Source organism: Aythya fuligula, chromosome 2 (assembly GCF_009819795.1).
Source record: "Aythya fuligula isolate bAytFul2 chromosome 2, bAytFul2.pri, whole genome shotgun sequence".
Lineage (NCBI taxonomy): Eukaryota > Metazoa > Chordata > Aves > Anseriformes > Anatidae > Aythya > Aythya fuligula.
In genome coordinates this window covers 32,150,795-32,177,834 of record NC_045560.1, presented here as the reverse complement: position 1 = coordinate 32,177,834, position 27,040 = coordinate 32,150,795, and the positions used below count along the sequence as shown (strand labels likewise).

The 27,040-nt window shown below is 36.7% G+C and overlaps 1 protein-coding gene across 2 annotated transcripts in view; it reads right to left on the bottom strand.

The window, feature by feature from the left end:
- HDAC9 (histone deacetylase 9) overlaps window positions 1-27,040 on the bottom strand; it is a 472,308-nt gene that overhangs the window by 215,092 nt on the left and 230,176 nt on the right. The window contains exons 4-7 of one of the 2 annotated variants that reach the window (XM_032181790.1): window positions 12,144-12,385; window positions 11,040-11,190; window positions 8,492-8,618; window positions 6,404-6,525 (exon numbers count right to left, since the gene is read on the bottom strand). In XM_032181790.1, coding sequence (XP_032037681.1) covers window positions 6,404-6,525; window positions 8,492-8,618; window positions 11,040-11,190; window positions 12,144-12,385 — 642 coding nt within the window. The remainder of the gene's footprint in view (window positions 1-6,403; window positions 6,526-8,491; window positions 8,619-11,039; window positions 11,191-12,143; window positions 12,386-27,040) is intronic. The other variant, XM_032181791.1, reaches the window with a different exon arrangement.

Here is a 27,040-nt window from a genome sequence, read left to right as displayed (position 1 = left end):
ACTTAATTAGCTAAATATACAATGTAACCTTCCATCTGGTAGAGTAATTTAACAGGAATAATTGTGCACCACCATAACTCAACGAGACACTGAGGAAAACCATTGAAATGCTATTTCCTTTCCTTTGGAAGAGAATTATGTACAATTTCAGCATGCTTTGCATTTCTAACAGTTAAAGCCAACAGGGAGGTATCACTCTCATTTATATTACTTTCCCATGAGAAAATCAAAAGCAAAGTACAAAGCTTATGCCGTTGTTCATGAATGGCTCTGTAATACTTACTTGGCTTTAGCCAGAACATGTTATTTGGCAGCTAAAACCTTTAATTAGAATTGTGGGTTTGAACAGATTTTTCAGTGAAACTATGTTTTGCAGGAGTTTGGAGAAGTACAATCTTTACTAACCAACGTATTCTATTTTGGATGATATGATACCATGTGATTTCCACTTTTTGCTTCTCTCTCTGTTTCTCTTTTTGCCATCTTTTAGATGTCCTTGTTTATTTTTCTGAAAGTTTTCAATTGTCCCTGTCCTAGACACAGTAGAAGAAAAAAAAACTTTGAAGTCAGTAGCAAACAGTCCTGTTTGATTTGTGTGGAACAAAGTGCTTCAAATTTTATGTATAATATTTTGTAACTTATTTATCCAGAAGGAATAGACTTTCAAATACCATTAAAATCATTCCACTTCATTTTCAATGGACACTGTACTCTTAAAATCCTTCGTATTTTAGGACTGCTTTTTTATTTAAGCTATGTTTCCATTAGGTTCAAAAGTAAAAAAGGTGTCTAGTATTGGATTACCTACTTACCAAAAACATTATGCAAGCTACTTGTTAATGCTGATTTATAAAGTGTTTCTGAAAACATACATAGTTTGTGTAAGAAAACCTTTAGGTAAACACATAATGGAGAACTTTGCAATTCAATTTTGGCTACCCATTGAGCAGCAAAAGAATTTGGACAGCATTTAGAGCAGGACTATATAATTAGATAAGCCATCAAGAAAATTCAGAATTTAGCACAACAGAGCAATTAATATCAAGGGAGAAGGTGACATATATACAAGTAGCAGGATTTGTGCTAAAACAAAAACAGAATGAAAAATCTTTATCCAGGCCATCTTGAAATTGAGTAAGAATAATCACCAATGTGCAATACCTTGTTTTCCTGCAATTAAAACTAAGTGTTAAATGAAGTATCCTAGAGGAACTAACTTGTGCTAATGGAAAGACGGTGATGGTCTTTATGGGAATCATAATAGATATGACTCCTGTTGAATCCTGGTGCAGGCCTTGGCAGGCATACCAAAGCACACCAATGCAAGCTCTGTATTCTCTGACAGTGTCATTCAACCCACCCTAGCATTCATCTGTATTTTGTTTTAAGCTATCTCAGAGTATTTTCCCTGCCACTCAAGCCAGAGTGACACAGTACTGCTTCTCACCCCCATTGTACAGAACTCTGAGGGACCTAGGACGATGGCTGCAGCACGGTGCGGTAGCTACAACAGTATTACATTTCCTTAGAACTGTTGGCTTCCAAGGGCTGAACTCAACTTTGGTCTATCCATTATACGAATCCAGAAGAAGCTGCTAGCAACAGTTTACTTCAAATTCACTCTTCAACTATGAGTGAAAGTTGCTTTCAACTTATTGATAGTGAATTTAGTGAATTATATGGGAACAGAAGTCAAAAAAGAAGGGCTAACAATCAGGATACGTCTTCTTTTGTATCTTACACTGTGGTAAGTGCTGGTGATTTTCTTCAGTCAAATCACCTAGCCCAAATTTGTCAAGACTGCTCATTAACTAAGGAAACCAAGGACTGCAGGAAACAGGAATGCTTAGCATCTCTGAAAAGAAGAATAAAATGAGGAAAATTATATCATGTTTGCCTTCTTTCCCTGCTTCAATGAAGAAAGTGCCTCTCCCATTTGTTGTGCTTGCTCATAAACTAAGAGAAAAATAATGACTCTCTCTACTGAGCTTGACTTCTTCATTTTGGCAGACATGATAATTGAGGGTTTGTGATCCTCTATGCCTATTTTTTTGTACTGGAGACCAAAAGAAATCTAGCTTTTTCATATGCTCTTACTTCACAGGAGAGTGTTTTCCTAGAAAAGGCAAACAGAAATGAAATTTGGTGTCATGAAAGGGAAGAGGAGAAAACCATTTCACATGTTCTTCCCAGTTTCAACTGCTCCAGTAAATTACTGAGTCACTAAGTGCAGAAAGAATGATGGTAAGGAAATATTCGAATTAATTTCTTCTTTGAAACAAAACAAAACTAAACTAAACTAATCAAAAACCTACATGTACCGAGTTCTCATTCAGAAATCTTTCACTCTTATTACACAACAGCTATGCTGTTATTCTACGGCCTAATCAGGTTAACCTAACGTGGTTTTTACAAAGTGATCTTGATGACTGTGCAGCACAGCCTTCTTACTCCCTTTCATCACGATATTAAGTAATCCTTCATCTCCTCTTCTTTCCTGTATGAAATTACCTAATTTTCCCCCTCCAAGCTAGAACTTTGTACTATTTGCTATTTAAAAATAAAAAAAAATAAAAAATAAAAAAGTTCTACATTTCCATTGAGCATGCTTCCAATTTTTGGAAAGTGAGCCACAAACATCTCAAATAGTGCTATTGTGAGTGTTCCTCAGATCCCTGAGCAAAATGCGAGATGTAAGCTTACAAGGTCCATAAGCAAAGAAAGATTCGACAGGCATAAAACCAAAACAAATAGAAATAGTGATTCCCATTCCCATTCATGATTGTACTAAACTCATGAAAGAAAAAAAAAAAAAGTTTATATGCTGATGTCCCTGGAAATTTCTTCCACCAAGAGACAAAATGTGAGGCAAAATACAGAAATTCTACCACTAGCAACATTTTAGAAAAGCATGCATCTTTGGTTAGGGAGCTAACCTTTATTGTCATTTACTGGCCTTTGCTGGTTTGCATCAAAACTTGCATACAGAAAATGAAATGCTACAGATTAAAGAAAATGCAAATATTATGGCCACTTGCCAGAATTTCTGCATTTATTTCAAAAAGGTTAAAAACAAACAAACAAATAAACAAAAGTTTTGCTAGCTTTACAGAAACCTCTTCAAGCAGATATTTTCCCAGATAGATAGACAATTGAATGATGGAGTTCAGCAATCAAAAGTTGCCTATATTAAATGATCAGGTTTTCAAAGTGCACAGCTCCCATTAGAGATCTTATAGCAGTCAGTATGAATTTCAAAAGTGTTCAGTAGCTGGGAGGAATTTTCAAACCTCTCTGGGTAATTTAGACACATTAGTCTCGTTGAAAGTTAATGAGCCATGTGCTGCTCAGGCTTTGGGGTGCTTTGCAGAAAACTTACATGTTACAACAGGTATCCATGGTGAAGTCCTGGGCATTTTAAAACTTTGCTCTTACACTACTTGGGCCAAATTCTGCTCTCAGCTACAGATATGTAGCTTCTCATAATAACGTATTTATCTGTTCAATGAAGCAATAGCTTCCCTTGCTCTGCTCTTTTTGGAAGTCTGTCAGCACAGAGCATCAGATTGCAGCTGTGCAAAGCTACATGTCCTGGTGTCGAGCCCCTAGGACAGCCCCAGTTCTCCATGCAGCAAAGCTCTGTGAAGCCTGCTGCTGACAAGTTCTGCTGCATCCTGGAAAGAAAGGATGAGAGGTACAGAGTAACCACAGCCACTGCACTAGGATGTTAACCCTGGTACCTCACTGTAAACATAGACAGCAAGATTGTTATGCTCTTCCCTAGTTACCTATGTGTCCTATTAATCTAGATGTTAGAAGAATAAAAACTGGACAGAATACTTTCCTCTTAACCATGGCCTATCTACATCCATTTCAAAAAGATTAATAAGGAGATGCCACTTCAGGACTAATTAAGCCAAGGTTAAATAGATTACTGAGTAATTAAGCAAGAAAACCTGAGGATTTGCAATGCCTGTGTGAGACTCAGTGTTCCCCTGGTAGTGAATAACATATCAGGATGTCAGAAAAGAATCATTCAGCTTTGTTTCTCATTAATCTGATCTTAGAGCAATCAATCCAATCAGACTTATCTTCCAAGGGCATTACATCAAAGTTGAAGAAGAGAAAGATACCTCTATATTCTGGATTATGCTTACAAAAAAAAAAAAAAAGGAGAGAGAGAGAGAGAAGCAAACCAAAACTGTGATTAAAGCCTTAACATATATATTCCTTTCCAAAGACTGAAAAGAATGTGAGGTTTACTTTCACATGAATCACTGACTTCATGCAGGTTCAGCACCATAGAGGGTTTACCAGGAGCCAGTGGCAATAAGTGTTCATAGCCCAAAGGAAAGGAAAAGAGGTTCACCCCTTGTGGCAAAGGTCAGATTTCTGCAGGCTTATAGCCTGTCCATATACGAGTGTTCGTGGGACATCTTTGTCTAGTAAGGTCCCATGAGGATGTCACAGGCTCCAGGATGTCCCCTCTGCCTGGAGGATGGCCCTATAACCACTCAGATAAGTTTAGGGTCATTTGATTTGTGTCAATCTGGTTCCTGTTGCTTTTACTCTCAACCTGATGAACAATCATTGGAACATTTGTGGGGATGTTGCTGAAGGCTGGAATTACAACTCCAGGATAGAGAGAGACTGAACTTGTAAACAGGACATTTAACAGTTGCTACTTTCATGGTTGCAGAGAGCTATCAAATACCTACCCTTGCTAACATACAATATGCTGGACACTACATTTCTATTTGCTTATCAAATTCACTATGTAAATGACATAAAAATGGTTAGGCTAATGATTATATTAGTATTTGTCTATTTATTCTGTAGGTATCTTTTCAGAGAGTCATCAAGTCCTTTATCCAATTTTGTAACTGATGCACTGCATGCCCAAATATTTGGAATAACGTATAGAAAACATCTGGATTTAATTATATTATAGTCCTCTTATGCAGACAATGGGAATTGAATTAAGGAATATTTTGAAACCCCCACAGAGATATAAAAGTATTAGCAGCTGCACGAGAACTTTACTATTACAGTGTTTGAAAATGTTTTGTTTTACAGATCAACAGTCTGACACATCATAAACATCAATCATAACATTTAAGATATATAAACATGGAAGAAAAATTAAAACTTGCATTTCAAAAACATGTAGATAAATTCACAGCATTTAAAAGATGTAGAGTGTATTGTTTTGTTTAAAAAATGAAAATGTATTGCCTATTGGCACAGAACATATATGTTGTACAGTAGTATTAAGCAGAGAGACATATAAGGGCTTATTGTGACCAAATTGCCTGAATCACATTTTTATAGAATCTTGTTATATTACCACATATTGTACAAAGATCACATTAAATAATTCACCCAGAATAAATTAGCATTTTGCTTGTCATTCTTTTGAAAATATTTGGGGATATAACATGAGCTTAGAGAGTCTGCCCCAAAGTATTAGATGCAGACTGGGTTTTCTTTCTGAATGCATACTGCTTCCAAATGCTGCTTCTTTTCAAGTCAATACCAGTTTTGCAGTGAGTTTTCAGTCTCCCAGTGGCTAAATCACATTCAAAGGCTATTAACACAGTAGGGGGTCAGACTTTCCCTCTGAATGTAACTATATCACTCAACAGCAGACTCATGCAATAAGCGATCTAATGTTTTCTTTTCTTTCTCTTTTTTCCCCTCTTAGTGTATCCCTGCATTCCTGGATACCGGTCACTGCACCAAGAACCTGAGGCAATAGCCACATGGACTCCACCATCATCCTTCTAGCTTTATGATGCAGAAAAAGACAAGTCTACAGTTCACCTGCTGTCAAGAAAAACAGTTCATTTGCTAAATCCTTTGAAACATTCTGAAACGTTCAAATGAACATTCTATTGTAAATTATTATACATTCCTATGTGTAAAAAACACATACAAATGTGTGCATGTATATGTGTGTGTATGTAGATACACATATAAACTTTGGCAATCAAGGTCACAAAATATATTATTCCAATTCCACCTCTTTCCATGAACTCCCCTCACAATGTCCTGAAAAACTTTGTCTACCATGCAAAAGAGAGACAGTTATTAAACCCAGAAGTTATACTGAGATAAAGAAAATAATATCATAAAGATCCGTGAAATGATGGTTTGATTAGATACTACACTTATCAGGACTGAAGCTTGCACTAGCTGTTAGTGTTGGGAAACACTGACTCTTGATACCGTGTGGTCAATCCAACCTTGTAAAGATACAGTCAGGATCTTTGAACTTACCCTTAGTATCATCCTGAACAGGCTTTGTGGATTATAATATATGCCTTGCTGGTGGATAGCCTGGTTAAAATAAAGGGTGGGAGAATTACTGGGTAAGAGGATCGAATAAACTACTCTAACTCACCTGTTTTACGGAGTGGAAAATCATCCTTGGCATCCTGTGCTCCTGGTAAAGTGTATTTGTACGGTGGCGAGGCCCCACTCAGGGGTGGAGAGCTTTGATCCAGTGAGGTATGGTGGGCAGCCCTGCAGCAGACACAGAGGGGTCACAAATTAGCAGTCGCTGAGGTGACCAGCAGTAACTATCTACACATGTTGTACACATGTCTCAGCTGTGTTTATGTTCTTGTTCCTCTAAGTGTGCACAAACCACAGGCTCATGTAACCAATTTCACTTTTACAGTAAGTTATGGAACTCCTCGGGATTCCCAAGAATGTGCTTTTTGCACTCATTATAAAACTCACATCGGATAAGAGTCATGTTGACCTACAGACAGGATCTGTCACCAGTTTGGGGAATTGACCATTTTAGATTGTTGCATTTTAATATGAACCATCTGAAGCACAGCACAAGCCTTTTAAGTCTTGTTTATTACGTACAAATAGATGTGTATTGACCCAGCCTTTTCTAACAAAACGTGGGTGGATTTTCAGGGTGGGATGTGTGTGTGTGTGAGGGTGGAAGGTGCTGTTGGTATGTAAAACAGAAAAGAATAATGAGTTACTACTATCTGTTGAAAAAAAATGCAAACTATTTAGACAAGAGGAGACGGGGAAGCTAAATCCTTGCATTTAATTTCATTTTGGAAGTTTTCTGAGTACACCACTGCAGCACATAGCACTCACATCAGCAGAGAAGCTCCAAACTGAAGAACACTTGCTGACAATTGCTGAATGAAGGAAATAGTGTGGGCAGATCTTTCTGGATGTGGAAACAGCAAATTGCAAAGAAATTGCATCATTTGGCCTAGAGACAGGTTTTTATTTTTGGTTGATATTTTTATTTAGAGGGAAAGAGGGGAAAAGGAGGGAAACTTTCATACTTTGTATTTATCTAAACCTCATTTTACTTGGCCTCTTACAGAGCCTCTCCCTTTGTTTTCAATGTAATGTGGCTAATCCAGTAATACTATGTCTCTGTCAAAGAGAGTCACTACTGAAATGAGGCAGTACTTTCCCTAGTGTAGCAGAAGACATCCCTCTGTAGAGCTTCTAGTTCTCACTCATCTGAAGACTCAGAACTAAGCTCACACTATTAGTCCAGAAATCTTACTCAAGAGAATTTTCACATTACTTGGAAGAAATTATTTATTCTATCTCCACCAGAAACAATGTAACTGTGTATTAAATCATGTTACCACAATGTTCTGATTAGCTCCAAATGGGAACTCCTTCAGTAATTCTTTTTAAAAAGAACAAGTACTAGAAAAAATTCTAATGTACTATATGCATTTCTGTTTGTCCTACTGAAGGCCAGCTTGGGATAATGTTGAAATCTTTTGGAAATGCAGTCAGATATTTTTATTATTATTTTATTTAATGACTTAAAAGAATGTGTCTGTTGTAATCAGGAAGTTAGTAAGGAATTAATTAGTTAAAAATAAAGAAAATAAATTAACTCTTAGAATAGTAGTATATGCATTACAGGACCCAACAAAATCACTTGTTTCAGTGGCCTAAGCAGGTTCTTATCAATGCTAAGCCATTGTCAGAATATGTAGTTTTGGACACTGAAATCCATCAGAGTTAGAGAAGTTAAAAAAACCACTATCCTTCTCAAAATCCTTGTGACTTACTTACATCATACAAATAACTTCACTGGAAGCCGTCTCTTCATGAAGAAACAAGTTTTGTCACTGATTCAAAATCCAAGCAGATCAAATACAAATTGTTTTAAGTGCAAAAATTGAAGAGACTTGGGAAAATATCAAGGGTAATTGGAAAATCGTGATGGCATCAAGAGATGAAGCAGTTTAAATAAAAGGTTTATACAAATTTCTGACACCATTGTGTTCTGTACAGCTGTCATATTATCACTGGCCACTGAGTACTCTTCAGTTCAACAAGATAGGTCAAACTTTTTGCTAACTTCTTGGCTGAATTTTCATCTTGTTCTGGAGTTAAACTCTTAGCATCCCTGCTGGAGGATCTTTCTGACTAGTTTAAGTTGATACCTCAACATGGGAAGGAAATAGCCTAACACTGAACATACGTGTACCAGAGCTTGGGGTGGCGGTTCATGGAATGATTCTTCCCATTTGCTGGAGAGTCTTTTGTTGCCGATTTACTCAACAGGAACTCTTGAAGTTTCTGCTTCACTTCTGTACTGGCCACTGCCCCTATGACACACAGAATTAAACATATCTAATTTTTACTTTAAAAATTACATTTTTAAAGAAAACAAAAATTCTATCACAAAACAAACAAACAAAAAACAAAACAAACAAACAAAAAAAAAACAATCCATACCCTTGCTGCTGAAAGTGCTGTAAATTAAAAAAATATTGGTGGAAATCAGTCAAAATGAGATAACATTTGGATTAGTGTTTATCTATAGATGACTGAAGTTGGTCGTAACCCAAGAATCCAGTGAAGTCATAAAAGAATCTTTCATCATGATGAGGCCAGTTATCCAAGACCAGATATATCTAAAGAATTTAGAGCATTTCCTAATTCCCAAATCCAAAATCAATGACAGAACTAAAAAGATAGGAACAAAAGGACATTTTGAGTAAGCAGTGAAGACTGGTTTTTCTTTTTGTAAAAAGATAGTAATAGCACAGCAAATCTGCCCTTTGAACAGTTTGATTATGAGCAGAATTCTGTAAAAAGAGCCAAAAATGAGCCTTTTTATTCATGCCACTCAAGAGCCTCTACCTGTGATGTCTGAAAGATGGACTACAGAAACATGTTGCAGTTGATAACTCTACTCTTATGTCACAAAAATGACAGAAAGACAACGTAACAGAAGACATACTGCATTTTGACCTCTCTCAGTCACTAGCTCAAAAGAGCAAAATCAGCAGGGCACGTCAGTGTCAGGTTAAACTATTGATTCCTACTTCCAGCATGGGGCAGGCTTCTTTACTCAGTCATAATATTCTTTGAAAAAAGGACATAAAAAAGGAAACAAAAATTATTTCAGTTTTCCCCAAACAGTGATAAAAAAGGGAAGAAAAAAATGCTTCTTTGAAAGTAGTAGCACCAGGGAATACTGATACTCTAAGTATTTGGTTACCCAACAGCACAGCTAGCTGGTGAGCATGTCCCCCAATGACCTTGTTCCCATAAAATATCTCTGCTACCCCTCAGTTTCAGATCCTAACTCCACTTTTTGTGTGTTTCTTCCCTCCTCTACTTGTTAAGTAGATCAGCAGCATCATATGCCGGGGCTGGGCTTGGGTGTCACAAGTGCTGCAAGAAATCAAACTGTAAAGGGAACCATGGAGTTCACACTGCTGCCCATCCTCTGGCATGTAAGTGTAAATGAAGTCCAACTGTTTGTATGGATGCTGATTTTCACACTACCTATAGGATCCTTGGGGCTTCTTCCACCCTTGCCATTCTGGGTCATTAGGCTGGTGGTTTGAAAATTATTAATGTTGCAGAGAGCAAGGAACCCGACTAGACCAGGTTGAAGAGGATAGAGGAACAACTTCAGATTGCTAATGCTCCACCAAAAAAGCTTTCTGCAGACAGAGGAACAGATCTACCCCTCGCTTTTCCCCAAAGAATGTGAAAATAACACCACCACTGCCACCTAAACAAGATTTATTTGAAAGCTCTGTTTGACAGCGATATAATGCTTTCAGGGATTCATTGTTTACCAAAGTAATGTAAGACCATGGACACTTTAATTTCTAGTCTACAGTATGGTATAGCCACAGCTGTTGAACTAATACAGTTTTCCACCCAAGAAAAAAAGGCAAGAGTGTACGATCCCCCTGAGCATTATGTACAACACTTTTCTCGTTTTGTCTCTGTTAGTTAATATATTTTGCTCAACTAGGAGGCCAAATAACAGTGTCTCCTTGTGGCATCTTCATTTTAAATACATTCACAATCTATTTTTGCAACATAATTTTTAAGCTGACCTGACAAAAAAGAATTATTTGTATCTGTCTCCCTCTAGTGAACACCAGATTCCAACAGCATCCTTTTTATCTGTCATTTACCTTACAGATATGTATTAGCTAGAAATAACTCTTTGCTGGGTCTCATGAAATGGTATCAAAACCAAACACAAGGCAGTTTGAAAACCTTGCTCTTATAACTCAGGCAGAAGTATTCAGATGTCTCAGTTGAAGGTATTCTTAAACACTTTGTTATATTTTCAGACTTGAAAGACATTCAGACAATGCTCAAATTACTTGATCAGTAACATGGCGTGCTGTTTGGTAGTGATTTCTGTATCGAGAAATAAGCTCTTCAGAGAGAAATTCTCAAGTGAAGCTTTATGCTTTCAAATTCCTTCTGATTTTATAAAAAGAGCTAGCTACTTGAGAGGCATATATGCAGGTCTGCCAAGAAGGTGCTTTCCTGAAGTTCTGCAAATCTGCACACAAAAGAGCAGTGTGTTTTTGTGGGTGCAACAGGTGGCTCTGCCTTTCTGCAAGCACAGCATTGACTACTCTGTAGTTGCATATTTCATACAATAATAGAATTGCTTCAGATCCCTGTTCATTGTCCACTGCAGCTGCAAGAAGATATAAGGGAATATATTAATTTCATATTAGGGTTCACGGTACATTGGTGCTTACTTTCTCGACCTCTTTCTTTGCCTCTGAGAGGAGGAAGCTGCTGTTCCCTGCGATGCCTCTCCAGCTCCTGCTCTTGTCTCTGCTGCTCCAGTTTCTGCTCTTTTTCAAGAAGTTCTTGCTGTTGTTTAATGGCTAGGAGTTCCTGTTGTAGCTTGCACAGAACAAAAAGACATGAGAAAATGCAGTTTTCAGTGTTTTCTAGGTCAATCCTGGCCAAAATAACCCCCTTAAATAACTGAGTATTAGTGCTTTTCTGTGTGCTTACACTTCTTTTTACCTCCTAACTGCCTTTCCAGTCTTTTTAGCAGCATAGTGCATTACCAGCTGTCACTAAAATGAACTCTACTATCAGGTAGCAGCTGGCTGCTGTAGTTACTCATCTTCCTCTTTTGGCAAAAATGCATGGAAACTGCATAACGCACTTTGCCAGTGTGTCACCAAATCCTGGCTGCTGTGCTCAGCTGCATTTGTCAGCTTTGTCCAGTGGAAATTTAGCATGGTAATATAACAGCAAGTAGATCAGAAGAAAAAAAAAAGTATAAATAAAAAGAAAGGCAAGATCATAAATTCACAGCCAAAATCCATTATTGCAGTCTTACCACTGCACAAATCTTTTTTTTTTTTTTTTTTTTTTTTTTTTAATGTTATGTGAGGCAGCTAAGAGAAGGGTGAAAACACAAAGTTTGCTTGGCCTACCTCTGTTTTAGAAATGCAAATGTTATGTACTTGTCTATTGATTTGATTTGTGGGCATAAATTCAGACAGCAGCCAAAAAAGCAGTCTTTTAATATACTCAAAATTGCTCACACTGAAAAGACAGCCATATTGAAGTCAGGCTGAAAAATTAACATTGTGAAATTGGTAGTTTGATTTTTTGTGGATTTACAGGCTTCATGAGTTTGGGGAGTGTTATAATACAACTTTGATCTGCTGGGAACAACTTGCTGGCAGTTATTTTGCTTGAACATGCTTCTGTTACCCAAACAGAGAGGAAAAAGCACTCACACTCCATCTCATAGATACAGGAACACTCCCTTTAGCTGAGTCTGTCTCAGCATATTCAGTTTGCAAATATACTGAGGGAAAAATTGAAAATGTTGCTACCTTTATGTGCTCCTGCAGCTGGGCCTGATGCTGGCGGGTCAGGTTTTCATGCTGCTTCTGAAACTCTGCAATCAGCAGTTGTTTCTGAATTTGCTGCTGCTGCTGGATCAGAAGTAGCTCCTGCTGTAGCTGCTTTTCACGCATAATTGGGTCCACCATGGGAACCATCATCCTGAGATCGGTTCGCAAGTCTAATGGTGAGATAGGCTCTAATCCCACAGGAACCTCCGACTTCACATCCACTGAGAAAGGAAAACAACAAAATATATACATGTTAAATATAACTGGAGAAGCAGAATAGAGATTATTCTTACTGGGTAAAAGAACAATTTCACTCAAAGACTCCTTCAATGTACAGAGCCAACATTTATGAAAACTATACAGTATGCAAACTTCTAATATTTCTACTAGCAACCAGAGATTTTCCAAACCATTTTATCATTTTCCAGAAAATGTCTGGAAAGAATATTCCTGGATTAATATTCTGCTGAATAGATTAACAACCAATTCACTTCTAAAACCATGTCTCAGCCTTCAGGAGCATTATTTAGTGAGAACCTCCCAGACTCTAAGAATGATTAACAACAAAGTGTTCTGGGCACTTCTTCAGCTTGATGTGAAGGCCTGTAGTTCTTTCTGGGTTGAAAGACATTTAGACATTTTCTAAAAGAGAAAGCTAGCATGTAGATTATCCAAAGATGGTGTTACAGACAGATAGCTATTGCATATAATATACCTGGTTTTGTAGCAAACCCACAGGAGTAACACACATGAAAATACAGGAAAATATTGGACACACAATATGAGAAGGATTAATACAGCTTTTTGGAAAATCACCACTGTGCTTGGAGTAGATTAGACACCGTACTCTATGCATGTCTTGCAAGAAAATTAAAACACGTTAGATTATTTCAATTTGCAGCCATAATGGTATATATTATTAATCCATCATTAAAGTGAAGAATGAAGAAGCCTGTGGGCTTCCATCTCCTGACTTAAACAGAAAGAATGGAAAATCAGCAGAAGAGAGAGAGATTTGATGATTTTCAGTATAATAATTTTAAAGCTCATGTTTTCATATTAAGAGATGAGACAGAGCATAACTTTACCTGTTAAAAAAGAACAAAAAAACTATTAAGCATCATTTTTACAAGAGGAAAACAGCACAGGTCTGCAACAGTGCTTAGCAGTTCTGATTCCATCCACTAGAGGACAGTGGAATACAAACACATTAACTGCAATTCCTGCTACTCAACCAGAAAAATACAATTGTTAACTAGAAACAAACATGACGTCAGGAAATGACCAGACTACACATTTTTCTCATTTTATTCTGTTATACCTGTATTTGTATTCCACGAGAAAACCAAAGGGAAGCAGTGAAAAAATCTAGCAAACAGGAGCAATAAAGCTGCAGAAGTCGAAACTGTAACAAACGGACAGAACTGAACTCTACTGCACAATAACACCTACTGGCATAAAATATACAAATATACAACATATTTTTACAAAAAAATGTGAGGCACTGGATTTGTTTTACTGACCGTATTCTCTCATGGTCAATGTTCTGGAAACATTTGCTAGGTGTTTCTTTTTCTTTTTCTTTTCTTTCTTCTTTTTTTTTTTTTTTTTAATCCTAGCAACTGTGATTGTAAACCTCAGAGCATAATTTGTCTTCTTAACCTGTTACCCCAATAGAATGATTGTGTCTAAGTGCTTACTTTTGTTCTGAGACTAATCGCTAAATTATAAAAAATCACCTTTAACTTACAAAAACTACTCTTGATTATAAATAATTGCCCCAGACCAAGAGAAACGGACAGGCAAAGCCCCAGCCTTTCATCCCATTTATTCAGCAGCAATCCACATTCCATTTGTCTAGACTAAATATAGCTGCGTTTATACAAGAAATCAATAGTGCTTGCAGAGAGCAGAGCAAAGACATGAATATTTCATCAAACTCTGAGAGAAATGGCAATCAGCGAACTGACAGTGCTGTGCAGGCTCACTGCCCCTCCAGATAAGTCTCTGGCACTTGGACAATGGCTCGCTGCCTGCAAGTCACAATCTTATCACAGGCGCTCTGCTATTTTTAACATTAATTGCAATGTAGGTGACAAAGACTTATCATGTTTAAAGTAGAGAGATGGACTTTCTTACAGCTTCTGTGACAGGATAATAAGCCTTACTTGGAGCAATAATAGTAACCGGAGCCGTGCAAACCCTGCAGGGTTTGGTTTGCAATAGTGTTTGCAAACTGAACCCTGCAGTTGATTTTGCAGATACTGGCTACAAATCAACCCCTACAAGTCCTCATGGCGAGTCAGTCTGATTACACCTCCTACTCCTGCTGAGCATCCCACCTCTTCGTTCTAAGAGCTCTTCTCTGTAACTGTGAGGGGAAGACTTGAGACTTTTCTAACAATGGAAATTTCCTTCCACAATTTGTAAAATGGAGAACTGAAAGCTCGGTTTGATCAGATACAGATTTTCAAGAATTTTTACACACTCAAATAATAAATCTAATACTGGAACACCTAATTCATCAGATTCAACTTTAACTCGTGTGTTAACACAAGAGAAAATAAACATTAAAGTATTCCTAGAAACTTGAATACATAGAAATCTATATAAAATCTTTCATGTCATTTAAAAGCCAATATTTACTGAGAAATAAAGACAAGCAGTATTTCCTGTCATAAATATTGCTAACATTAAGTTTACCTCCAATTCTACTAATAACTGTTGACACAGCAGCTATTGGCTTTTGGTGGTAATTGCTGTCTTAAAACTCTAACAGTTAATAGTGACATTGATAATAGTTAACCTCCTCAGCCAGATGATTCTCAACAAGTAGCCATAAAGCTACCAAACAATACTGTGTTATCGCCTGCTACATGGGCCTGATGCCACAGGCCATTTACATTCTTCTTACTTGTTATCAGCTGACAAGGAAGAGACAAAGAAGCCCTGTGGAGTTACATCAGTGTGAAAAATGTGTAATGGAGCAGAGAATCAGAATCAGTGTCTTTAACAGCTTTGAATTTTAGCTGAAGCATCTTCTCCCCGCCACCCTGATACAACTGTAACACTAGACAGACCAAAGGTGATGCAGAATGTTTATTCTCAACAAGGAGGTGTGTACGTGTATTTCACCCCATCCACACTGGGATAAATGTATTTTTGGGGTAGAAAAAGAAATGGCCTAATCACCACGCTCCACTTTCAAGAACTTTTCACAAGAAGCAGTGGGATGTAGAACTTCCAACAACTGATGCATCAAGCTGTTAGCCAAAGAAGGAAAAAGATGGGTAAGGAAAGAAATATATGTAATAGGTTCATAAAGACCACCTCCACTTGAAGGAGCCCTGTTTTGCAGGATTCCTGGTGCCACCAGTGCAGCGAGGTCCTAGTGGGTACAATTCAGGGTGGGACACTGCCCTGTTCTCTCTCTGCTGTGGTCTGGAGACGATCCTTCCCAACATCTCTGCTGACTACAGGGCAAGCCCAGGGAGTCCCCTCTACAGATAAATAAGGTCAGACTCTCTTCTGAGCTCAAGTTAGCTGTGGTGAATATGACAGTAGTCTGCCGAATATAAACTAAAAATGAAATGTTAGTGTCAGCAATTCCAGGAAAAACATCAAAATTTTAGCAGAAAAATACTTAATTTTCAGCTATAAGTAACTGCAAAGGCTTCTCCCCCCCCCCCCCCCCTTCTTTTTGTATAAAAACTCAGTGGCTTTTATCTTGAAATGTAACAACAAAAATAGTCTCGGGAAAACTTCCATATCAATTATATTCCATAGTTGCATTTCCTGCAGTGCTTTTGATATTCTGTGTAAAGAAAATAAGATACTTGGAAAACGTCATGCTTGTTGAGTATATTTAAAGACTTGTAGCATATTTAAAAAGAGATAAAAGAGCTTGTTTTAACCCTGGTGCCTTGTTTTTTGAAACAATTTCTTAAAACAGGAATCACTGAAAAACGGTAAGTCTTTCACTAAGAGATAGCATTTCAAGCTTGTTTCTAGTGACTAGCTTCAATTTCTGCACACTGGTATATTAAAATACATGAGTCTTCTGAATCACAAGTGCTAAAAGAAAATACCAGGAAATAAAGCAGCCCACTTCTTTTTTGTTGGCAATTACCTGTCCTGGCAGACATTTATGCCATCTTTAAAAACAGGAACCTAAAGAAGGGCTGCTGCAATCAGTTGAATTGTTGTCATTCTTCATTTGAGATGTAATGAAGAGTTCTAGTAGACTTGCTTACCAGAATACATTGAGTGCATTTTTGATTCTTATATTAGGAGAACTGTGTTAATTTGCAGGGACTGCAGGGACTCAAATTAACCCTTTCACAGTGGAATTTCTCACACATCTGACTATGCTGTTGGGCTAGGAGAGGGAGGCAGACAGGAGAGAAGAACAGGGAATTAAGCTGGTTAGACTCTTGTTCCTGCTTATTCATCCAAGGCAGCATTTTACTTGAGAAGCAGTTAAGGTTTATGAAGTGAGCAAGGAGGCCTACAAAAGTTGGAATGCTAAACTAAAATTACATGTGACAAGAGACAGAAGACAAGCTCCTCCAACTAACAATTTCAGTATTAGGCGATAAAAGTGTATTCCTGAAAACAGACAAAAACAAGTAAAATTTTGAAGAGTAATCCTGCCAAGAAATGAGCACACCACATCCCAAACATCAACTCAGTGAAGTATTACAAAGAAAAGAGAATGTGAGAGCAGTTTATACTAGTGCTACTCCTTTGAACTCTCTTCTACAAAACAGCACCCACCTGAAGTGCTTATTAAGTTGTATAGTACTTTGCATAGTTTTCATATGCTTTTCATAAAATAAAAACAAACCAGAATAGTTTTGCACATTTTAGTGTAAAAGAGACTGCCTCCATTTGACCTCTTCATTCAGAGAAAGTGAAAACCCCTCCTGTTTCAGGATTAGACACCAGTAAATCATGACATAATCAGAGGGCTAAGGAATTTACAGAAAATAGGTTGAAATAGTGGAAAGATGGAAGATCCACTGCAAATGAAGGCAATGCATTATATTTGCGTTCCAGTTTAAACACAGAATTCTCTAGATTTATGTACCACATCATTCAGGACTTGAAAAGCACTGATATCTGGAAAGCCATAAGACACCAGTAATGAAGCAGAGAAGGGGCACAAAGAAAGGATTTAAAATTTCTGAGTACATTGGGGCAGAGCTTTCCCTGTTGAAAAGCAGTGTTACAGGAACGTTGCTCACTCTGTAATCTAAGAGCAGTCCTGGCATAACGATAAGGCACTGCTTGCCATCACAGCCAGTGTAAATAAAGAGCTAATAGAGCAATGTGTCAGCTGTGGGCATACTGGAAAATTAAGTGAGCAACTTGGTTTTGAACAGCCATGACTAAAGAGGATGGAGTCTGGCATGAAAACCACTATAGCAATTGCTTAACATACTAATTTGCAGAAAATTTTCCTAATTTGGAGTCTACTTCCCACAAGTCACAACTTTCTGATGGAAGCTGTGCCACTACAAGACCTTCACTACAGAATGCAGGAGCTAGAAGTTGAAATTTTAAGAATAACCAGTACAGAATCAGAAGTCAGATGTTCAATAAACTGTGAAAGGTTAGGTTACCTCCCATGGTATGCTTTTATCATTCCAGCTTTGGTGACTAAATTCTTGTACATCAATTCTCAGCTGGTATAATCTGTCATCCCTCTGTTGACTTCAATATAGGCGAAGCTTCTTTATGCCACCCGAGAAGCTTGATCCAGAATCTCTCTCACGAGTATAGGGGTGAAGAAAGATGACCTTGAGAGCATCTCATTTTAATATCCTTAATGTGACAAAAGCATCTGGATTTTGGATGGCAGTTGGATTTTGCAATATATATATTTTTTCCAATATTTAAAATCAACAGGTTTTTTTCTCCATTCTCAATAGTGCCATTTATATTTCACTCAATGTTATTAAATATTTTTGATCAATTACACTTCTTTAATCATAGTCTGGATTTTGGTTGTCACAGGCAAGGGAAACAGAAAGGAGACAGTAAATACAAATGGAAGACTTGTTTTCAAAGGCAGCACAATGCATTTTTATGGCAGTTAAGTACCCAACTGCAATCTGTACTTTTAAAACTTCCTCACTTGGAAGGGAAAAAACACAAGAAATTAACATATATTGCAGATCAGAGAAAATATTTTATGGTTATTTTCTTGGATTATACTTAAGGACTCAGTAATCATTTTAGCAGCACTATCACAGAATTAGAAGTATAAATGAACTGTCAAATCTGATGAGACACTCAACTGACTTTATGTTATTAAGGAGAAGTGTAATAAATTAGACTAGAAATGCATTCCCTTTTGTTCTATAAAAGGCATCTTATCATGATTATACCTTTTCCCCATTTCTTTTAAGTGTTTGCATACATGTCATAATGAGAAGTAAAATAAATGCAAACAGTGATCTGGGCTTTGATTTACCATTCTCTTATTTCCCCAGGGCCTGGAAAGGAAGCTCAAACAACCACAAACTTCTAAAATATCAGTGAGAGGCCTTGAAATACCAACACTGAAGTTACAGCTAGCTGGCTTTTGTAAAAAATCAAAGGCTTTATTATATTGATTTACTAAAATCAGATTCCTTCTCTGCAAATACGCTTTTGAGTCAAACAGTCATAGCAAACACAAACATAAATGCCATCTAATTTGTTATAGCCAAGAAGTTTTTTTTAATGTTCGTGTTTGCTGTTTCTTCTACAGTGAATACATGAGTGAAAGTTTCATTTATTAGCCTGCCAGAGTTCATGCAAATATCAGGCCAACCACTTCTGTCGGAGGAGAAAAAGCAAATGTGCCCAGTAAATCACATCAGAATGTGAAACACTTTTAAACTCAAACCTGGGATGATCTGTTATCAAGAAATCCAAGCTGAGCTATATTTGGGTTTCTGAGTTACTTTATATTTCATCTGAAGAACTGTTACACATGCATTCTCTGCACTCATCAGCACAAAGTCCCATGTTCACTTTCCGGAGAACGCCCTTTGGATATATGCAAGGAATCTGAATATCCTGAACTCTGGATACTTCTGCTGCAGGCAAGAGAAGAACAGGACAAAGACAAATGCATGCGTAGTTAAAAATGTAGAATTTCTACATAGCTTTCTTCCAAAGTCTGTGGCATACTAGTAGTATTATTAAAACCACAATACATTGGTGTTAATGATGCTGTTAGTACATGGTATGGAGTTAATCTATTTGACCATAATGTGTCCACACCTGTGACGAGGGTACACAAGAAAAGATAGGGAAGATTACAAAATAGCATTGCTTTAGCTGTGTATCTTCTACACATGGATCAGTACCACCCCCAACCAGATCATACTTAGGATGATAAACAAGGTTTGATTTGCAGTAACACTGCTTTGCAGTTGCAGAACATAGTAGGTACAATCCGTGTCCAAATCAACAGATGCCAGCTTATCTGCTAGTCACTTCATTAAATCATTACAATTAATTATCAATAATAATTAATTAATAATTAATAATTAATTAATAATCAATTGATTAAAATGCAAGCATGTGTGATACGAAGCTGTGGGCATGCACTTGCATACATACACAATTCTTGCATCATATCCTAAAATGCTCAGAAAAAGCAAAGAGCAGACATGACACAAAAGATACTTCTCACCTCCTTTTTCAAACCAGATGCTACATACACAAGAAAAAGGTGATATGCTTTTAGTTGTATCAGTATTACTATACATTAAAAGATGGAGTACGAACCCCTCCAGGATGCTAAAGATGACTGAAAGAGCACCATCAGATTTTCTAGAGACCTGTTACCATCTTTTCCTGATGTCCTATTCAGAGACAATATAAGGCTTTTGCAGGTGGTACCAAATACATCCAGAACATAGATTTCCACTTACTCTGCTTACATCTCATCTAGACTTGTGAATGGTGCAGACATTCTGCTCCCCTTCATACCACCTTGCCCTGGACTGCAGCATAGTCAGGGGAGTCTCTCCTCCTCTGCTAATATAATACTTGCACAAATAAAATGAATAAATAATATTAGATCACTGACTTCCCATTTTTTATAAGTGCAGCTGTTGGAATACTGATACCTAGGAGCAGAGATTACAGCATGCACAGAGAAAAAAAAAGAAAAAAAAAAAAAACACTACAAGGAAAGCAGGGAAAATGAAAGGTAAAGAACAAAATCATAATGGTAATGTAAAGCAAACCAGGTAGTTTGTTAGGCTGCAGAATTGAATTAGGAGTGGAAGAAGATGAAAAAGGACATAAAAACAATGGCAGTACAGCTGATGGGAATATTATGCAGCTGTTGAGACACAAAGTTGGATGGATTAAGATGTCAATAGACAGCAAAGATGGGCTGCTCTAAAGAATGTAAAGGGGGGTTCTGGAGGAATATTCATCTTAGCTTGATGAAAGGGTTGTGAAGGTTTTAAAGCTCTTGATTTAATCTATTTTTTTTGCTGCAGACAGAGCATATCTTTCAGAGAACAACCTTGACTACCATGCAGATGGCCGCATTTCCATTACTAAGACATTACATAAGGCAGGCTCTCCAGTAAAAGAGATTACATAAAATATACAAAAAGCATTATGAACTCATAATCAAGGAAATGCCAGTCTTCCAGGATGCTTACTTATGTTTTTGGCTTATTAATGTGAAGACAGTTTTGATTTTATAGCGTATAGATTCTAACCATAACTATTTGCAGAAAATAATAACAAAAAAGAAGTATCTCTCTCTCCCATTCTGTCAGTTGGGATTTGGAGGAATTACTTGAAAAAAGGAGACAGACATCTCAGGTTCACAGCTGTAATCTAAATATTATAAAAATCTTCCATTTTATAACAAAACGGTATCTTGGCCAAATGATGATGATGATAATAAATTAGCTGTTTACTTCTAAGATCCAATAATTTTCATGAGCTGAAGAAAATACCAAACTAGAGATGTAATATCTAGTTCTTGTACTTTTGTGGCACACGATCATCAATACTACTCTGCTTATTTCAATTCCTCCTTTCCTATTTCGACTCTTCTCACCACAGTAAATGATTCCAATCCTACTGTGCCCAAAGTGTTAGCTCACTTTGACAATATACTTGGGTTCCTTGGAACCATGTGATGTAAATATCCTCCAGGATTTCCAAAGCTTTCAGATGGCAAAAGTACCACCAACACTGCACTCTGTATGACAGAAAGAAAAAATATTGCTATTTTCTATAATAATGTAACACTAAACATAAAATAGTATACATGGGCTGTACTGTCCAGACTGAAAAGATCTCTGGAAAACATTCTCCGGAATGTAAAGGCCTGATTTCAGCCACCAGAGGGAGTCAATCTTATTTTCCAAGTCAATCAGAACATTACAATGAACCGAAAAAGCACTGTGAAAGGTAGAAATTACTAATAGCAAAGTTTATATCCATGTACACTTGGATACGAAACATTATGAAAGTAAAGCTTAACTGGGATTTAGTTTATTGGTATATAAGATCACTCTTTTTCTTTAAATGTTCATTAACAAAATTCCTATTAGTACATGACTTTGGACTAATTAGATTTTAAGGATTCAAATACTAATATTTGACATCATTAGAATGACGCATCATACTTCCATCAAACTTACTATTCTTTCTTTATTTGACTTCAAGTCACTACCATGCTTTTAACTTGGTTTCAGACATATGCTGGCTTGACCCAAAAGTGCAAATACAGCAGTATGTCTTCAATTTCTTTACAGTTAAGTCATCTTAATCAGCAGGTAGAATTGTGGACTTATGATGGCGAGTATAGGAAAGAAATTGACATTTCTATTCACTCTTACAAACAATTGTATTTGTAATTTTTGAGCAGTGGAAAACCAGCCTATAGGGATCATTATGATAGTACTGTTATTTTGCCTGGATACATTTTCCATGATTATTATTCTAAACAAATACCAAGTAATAGTTTTGCATTCTGTAATATTCCAGAAAGTAATGCAACAAGACATTGCTAAGAAATATGCCTCTGTTCTGTCAAAAGAAACAACAGTAACAGAAAAAAATCTACACAATTTTGATGCAACTTAGTAAGTACACAGTTAAGAAAAAGGGAAATACAAAAGTTATTACCCAGTTTTCTTTTCCCGCATATCAGTATGTCCATTTCTTACTAGTGGGTTGGTTGTTTCTTTCTTCATCTCAACTCATCTGAGAAGCAGACCAGTCAAGCCAATGGGTATTTCTTCATTCTCAAATGAAAGATTCTTTCCTAAGCAAGTTTTCCCAGAAATTAAATTTTATAATAAGAAGTCTAAAAAATTCGGAGGGAACTCTACTCAAATTTTAGAAATTTGCAGACCAGGCGTGGAACATGCATACTAAAATGACTGCTTAAATGGAGTCAAGCATTCAAAATTACTCTTCAAGAAACACTTTGGGTCCTTTGAGAATCTCAGCCTAAATCATTTAAATAAAACCTAGTCATATTGAAACCTCCACCCCCCAACTTAACACATTAATCATTCAGAATAGAAATTCCATCTCATCAGAATTAAGACAAAAAAAAATAATCTTAGCTCACTGCAGTTTAGTTCTGTTGACTGAGCCTTTGAACCTGGCTTTAAATGTCATCACAAACTGAGATTCTGCAATACAAAAAGCAACACGAAAGTAGATGCTCTGTTTCTGTACTTTAAGCAGAATGTTTTGCAATCAGTGAGACAGAATTAACAATATGTTATGGAATTACTGCATCAGGGCATTGCATATTAGGATTGGGAGAAAGTAGCACAACTCAATTAAGTTTTGCCATGGAAATAACCTGTCATGCTGACTGCAAATCATTGAGACAGCTTGGTACCATATAGAAATCCAACATGCTCACTTTATAAGAGAAAAACTGGAATAGTCTGAGACTTCATCAGTGCACTGCAGAAGGCTGGATCCTTAAATTTTCATCAGTGCATCTTAGTTGCAGCAGCAGTGTTCCTTACTAGGCTCTTCTGTTCAGTATCATTTATTTTCTTTCTCAGAAATGTGCATATGGCCTTTCAATCTTTGCTTCATTTCCATAAGGAATTACATCTGATACATTTGGGAAATGTGTTTGTTGTTGTTGTTGTTTTGTTTGTTTGTTTTTTTCCTCTTCCTTTACGCATTTGACAAATTAGGTGTTTACTAAACAAACTATTAAAAGCTTCTATTCTAAGGGAACAATTTTCTTTTGTGAATATTATACTCCACAAAGCAATTTTTAAAATAACAAAATTGAGCAAGAATACAAGTATATAACAGAAGTCAATAAATGTTACTGTGAAGCACTTCCAACACTCTTAGCCAAACAAAGAGCTTGACTTAATCCTATCCATATTTTTAAAATTCTTCCTGGCTGCAGTAATCAGCCTGGTTTTGAGTTTTCTTCTCTCTTACTCAGAGTGTTTCAAAAGTTCCCAGGAAGTTATTTTCAATAGTTTTAGTACATAGAAAACATTATACAGTATATTAAAAGAAGTAGGAATAAAATGCAAATAACTTCTGATGTGTCCAGAAAGTACAGCTTCACTTTCTATGGCTTTTATATTTATGTCATGCACATTTATATTTCTCAGAATTACAATGCTAAGAAATGGGAAATTATTTTGGCTAATAAGGTTATTTACACTAATTTTTAGATATGCTTGTGTTTGGTATTCTTCCCTGAATTAGTATCTGATGGTAAACACATGAACTGAAATTTCTACTGTTATGGATTTCCCTGTAGACAACCCTAGCCCAGAACTCTCTGTTAACAATAATGTTTAATTAATTGAATGTATGCTGAGACCATGGTAGTATATCCATAAACCATGTTTAATGAAACATCATAGGAACTGAAGCTGAAGAATATACTGCATGAAGCAGACTTCCCCCTATTCACCAACATAAAACACCATTTCCTAAAACTACCACAAAAGCTACACCACCAGCAGCTCCTCCTCATTGCAGACAGAAGCACCTCTTCAGAAAGCACAGGCCTAGACATGGCATAAATATTTAGAGAATTACTAATAGTCACGAAGAAAAGGAGGGTCTAGTGGTGTCACTGATTTCACTTACTCCAAGTATGTGAATGCTACTCTGACAATTCAGAGCTATGCACCTGATGAAACACCACAAAGCAAAGCCGATACCCGATACTATTACTTTTCACTTTCTCCACAACTCAACAGTCCCAAAGTGACAAACTGATCAGATCTTGGTTTAGAAAGAGCTCACTTATACATCCATAAAATTCCATTTAATTTCCAATCATAACTACATCTGCCAGAGGAAAAACAAAATTAAATCGATAGTCAATACACACGGAACAGGGTTTTTCAAGGATTTACCTTAAATGCTTTTTGAATACAGGTAAAATGAATGGCTTACCTTCCAAGACAAAAACCATAAAAAACTAGCAGATGACCTTTTAAAAAAAAAAATGGGAAATGACCAAATGTCACTGTCTACCTACCTTTTAATTCACCCACCTCCAGAACTTGCACTTTTTTTTATACGCTTTTGTTAGCTTGCTTCACCTCACCTTAGAGGTCACTCGTAAAGAGGCTAATTTCAGACTGCTATGAAGTTGCTGAAATCCCACTACTAATTACAAGAAGGCTGACTTCAGACAGTGTCACACGATAGTTATCAGCTACCTCTACAAAGGCCACAAATGAAATGCCATAATGCTGCATGACTCCTGGTCACAAGGCTGAACAACTGTAGATCCTGAACTCCTTGGAACAAGAAGATCAAGGATTCTTTGTTTGTCAACAGTGACATATATGACCTAATATATATGACAACATTTTGTGCAAATACGTTTATACTGACAGCATATTATTGCGATATAAGGAACAGACCACCAACACTACTAGGTGGGATGACCCCTTCCATTGACATTGGCAAGCTATTACAGTGAACTGTTTACAAGTAAATCATTAGGAATCATTTGACGTCCTTTTGTTGAATCATCTTACATCATTTTTGCTGCCAACCATTTAAATTAAGCTTCCTGAAAAGTTTAACTTTTGACTGGAAATTACAATCTACAACAGCATATTCAGCTTTTGAAGCCCAAACACAAGCCAAAGGACCCAGTGATATAACCACATACACAGTTTAATATCACAATAAATGCAGTACAAAAATCAGTATTTAAAGTCCCTTCTGCCATTAAAACCTCCACATTAAACCCACTGAAACAGAGCCTCTTGACTATCATCAAATAATAACCTTTCAGAATCATCTGAAAACACACACAAAACCTTGCCAGTCACTCTAAAATCTGGCTGAAGACCCCAAAGCTCCAAAACTGAGTGAAAATACTCAATGCTAATCTGGAATAGTCCAAATATCCTGAGAAAGCACCTGTGTGTAAACTACATGAAAGATTCTTCAGAATTTAGTCAGTTCCTGAAAAATGGCTGTCCACATTGAGCTACTCCAGAGCACGGCACAGCAGGTAGAAACTGGTGCTCACTTCAGTTATTTCTGCATGAGATCTTCAAGCGATATTCATCTTCTTCAAACCTATCTTGTACCTTTCCATTTTGGACTGGCTATTCACCTTTCTCTCAAATAAGAGACTAGATGGAAGTTTACCCACTAAACCTTCCAGCCCCTTAAATAAAGTCCTCTGCTGAAAATTTACAGTGCATCTTTTCCTCTTGTGTGTGTTTGGTTCCATGTGTTTCTGAGTTCAAAACATTTCTACAACATCAAGATTATTCTGATAATGTCAAGCAGGCTCACATGACACAAACTTCAATGCAGCATCCACCCAAGCTTAAAACTCTGCTGGCTCTTCTAATTCTGATATCAAGCTAATGGATACATTAAATAGCTATCAAAGAGACTTCTACAACCTCCCATATGCAGAAACTGCTATAGCAAATTTTCCCATTATCATTATTACAAAGACAGAGAAAAAATAACTTACTTGTAAAGCAAAAGCCATTCTGATCTGAGAAGTATGTCTTTTTCTGAAATAAACGTTACTCGGTTCTAAGAATTCGCACAATTCATTTCCTTTGCTCTTCCTTGACAATAGCTATTTAGAAGAGATCTATTTATTCCCTAGCATATTTCACAGTTCCTGTTTCTAAATGAGAATCATATTAACAAAGGGTAGAAAGACACAAACATGTCTCAAAAAAGCAAGACTGATTTCTATAATGCTCACTGTTGTCTCCACAGGAAAAAAAAAAAAAAAAAGCAGCACCTTCAAAGACAAGCATTAATGCAGTTAACCTTTCAAGGGCTACTGATCTTGCCATGAACTTGCCAAAACAGAGAGAAGAAAGTAAAAAGGTGAAATGAATAATAAAAAATAATTATTTAGTGTATTATGTACTATATTTACTGTGTATCTACTATGTATTTACTGTGTATCTGCGATATACTATATTTACCGTGTATCTACTATGCATTATTTACTGTATTATACTATAAACCACTTCTAATTTCCAGAGGAAATTAGGCCTTATTTTGACATAAGGAAATGTCAAACAAAGAAACAGATTTGGAACTATTACATGATAGATGATTGTACCTTTCCTTCACCTATTATCGTTATATTAGATTAAAAGTGCTTCTTCCTTCTTGTAATACAGTGGACTCCATGGTAGAATATTTTCAAGACGCTATATTGTACTTTCAAAAAAATAAAAAATAAAAAATGTGGCAGAGTGAAGGGAATCTACTTCCCAGAAATCCACTCAGTGCACAGTTATTACTTGTCTCATTATGAAAGTTTGCTATTTTCTGCTTCAGCTAAACCACTTATGTTCTATTTCATACTTCAATATTTACAGAAAAAAAAT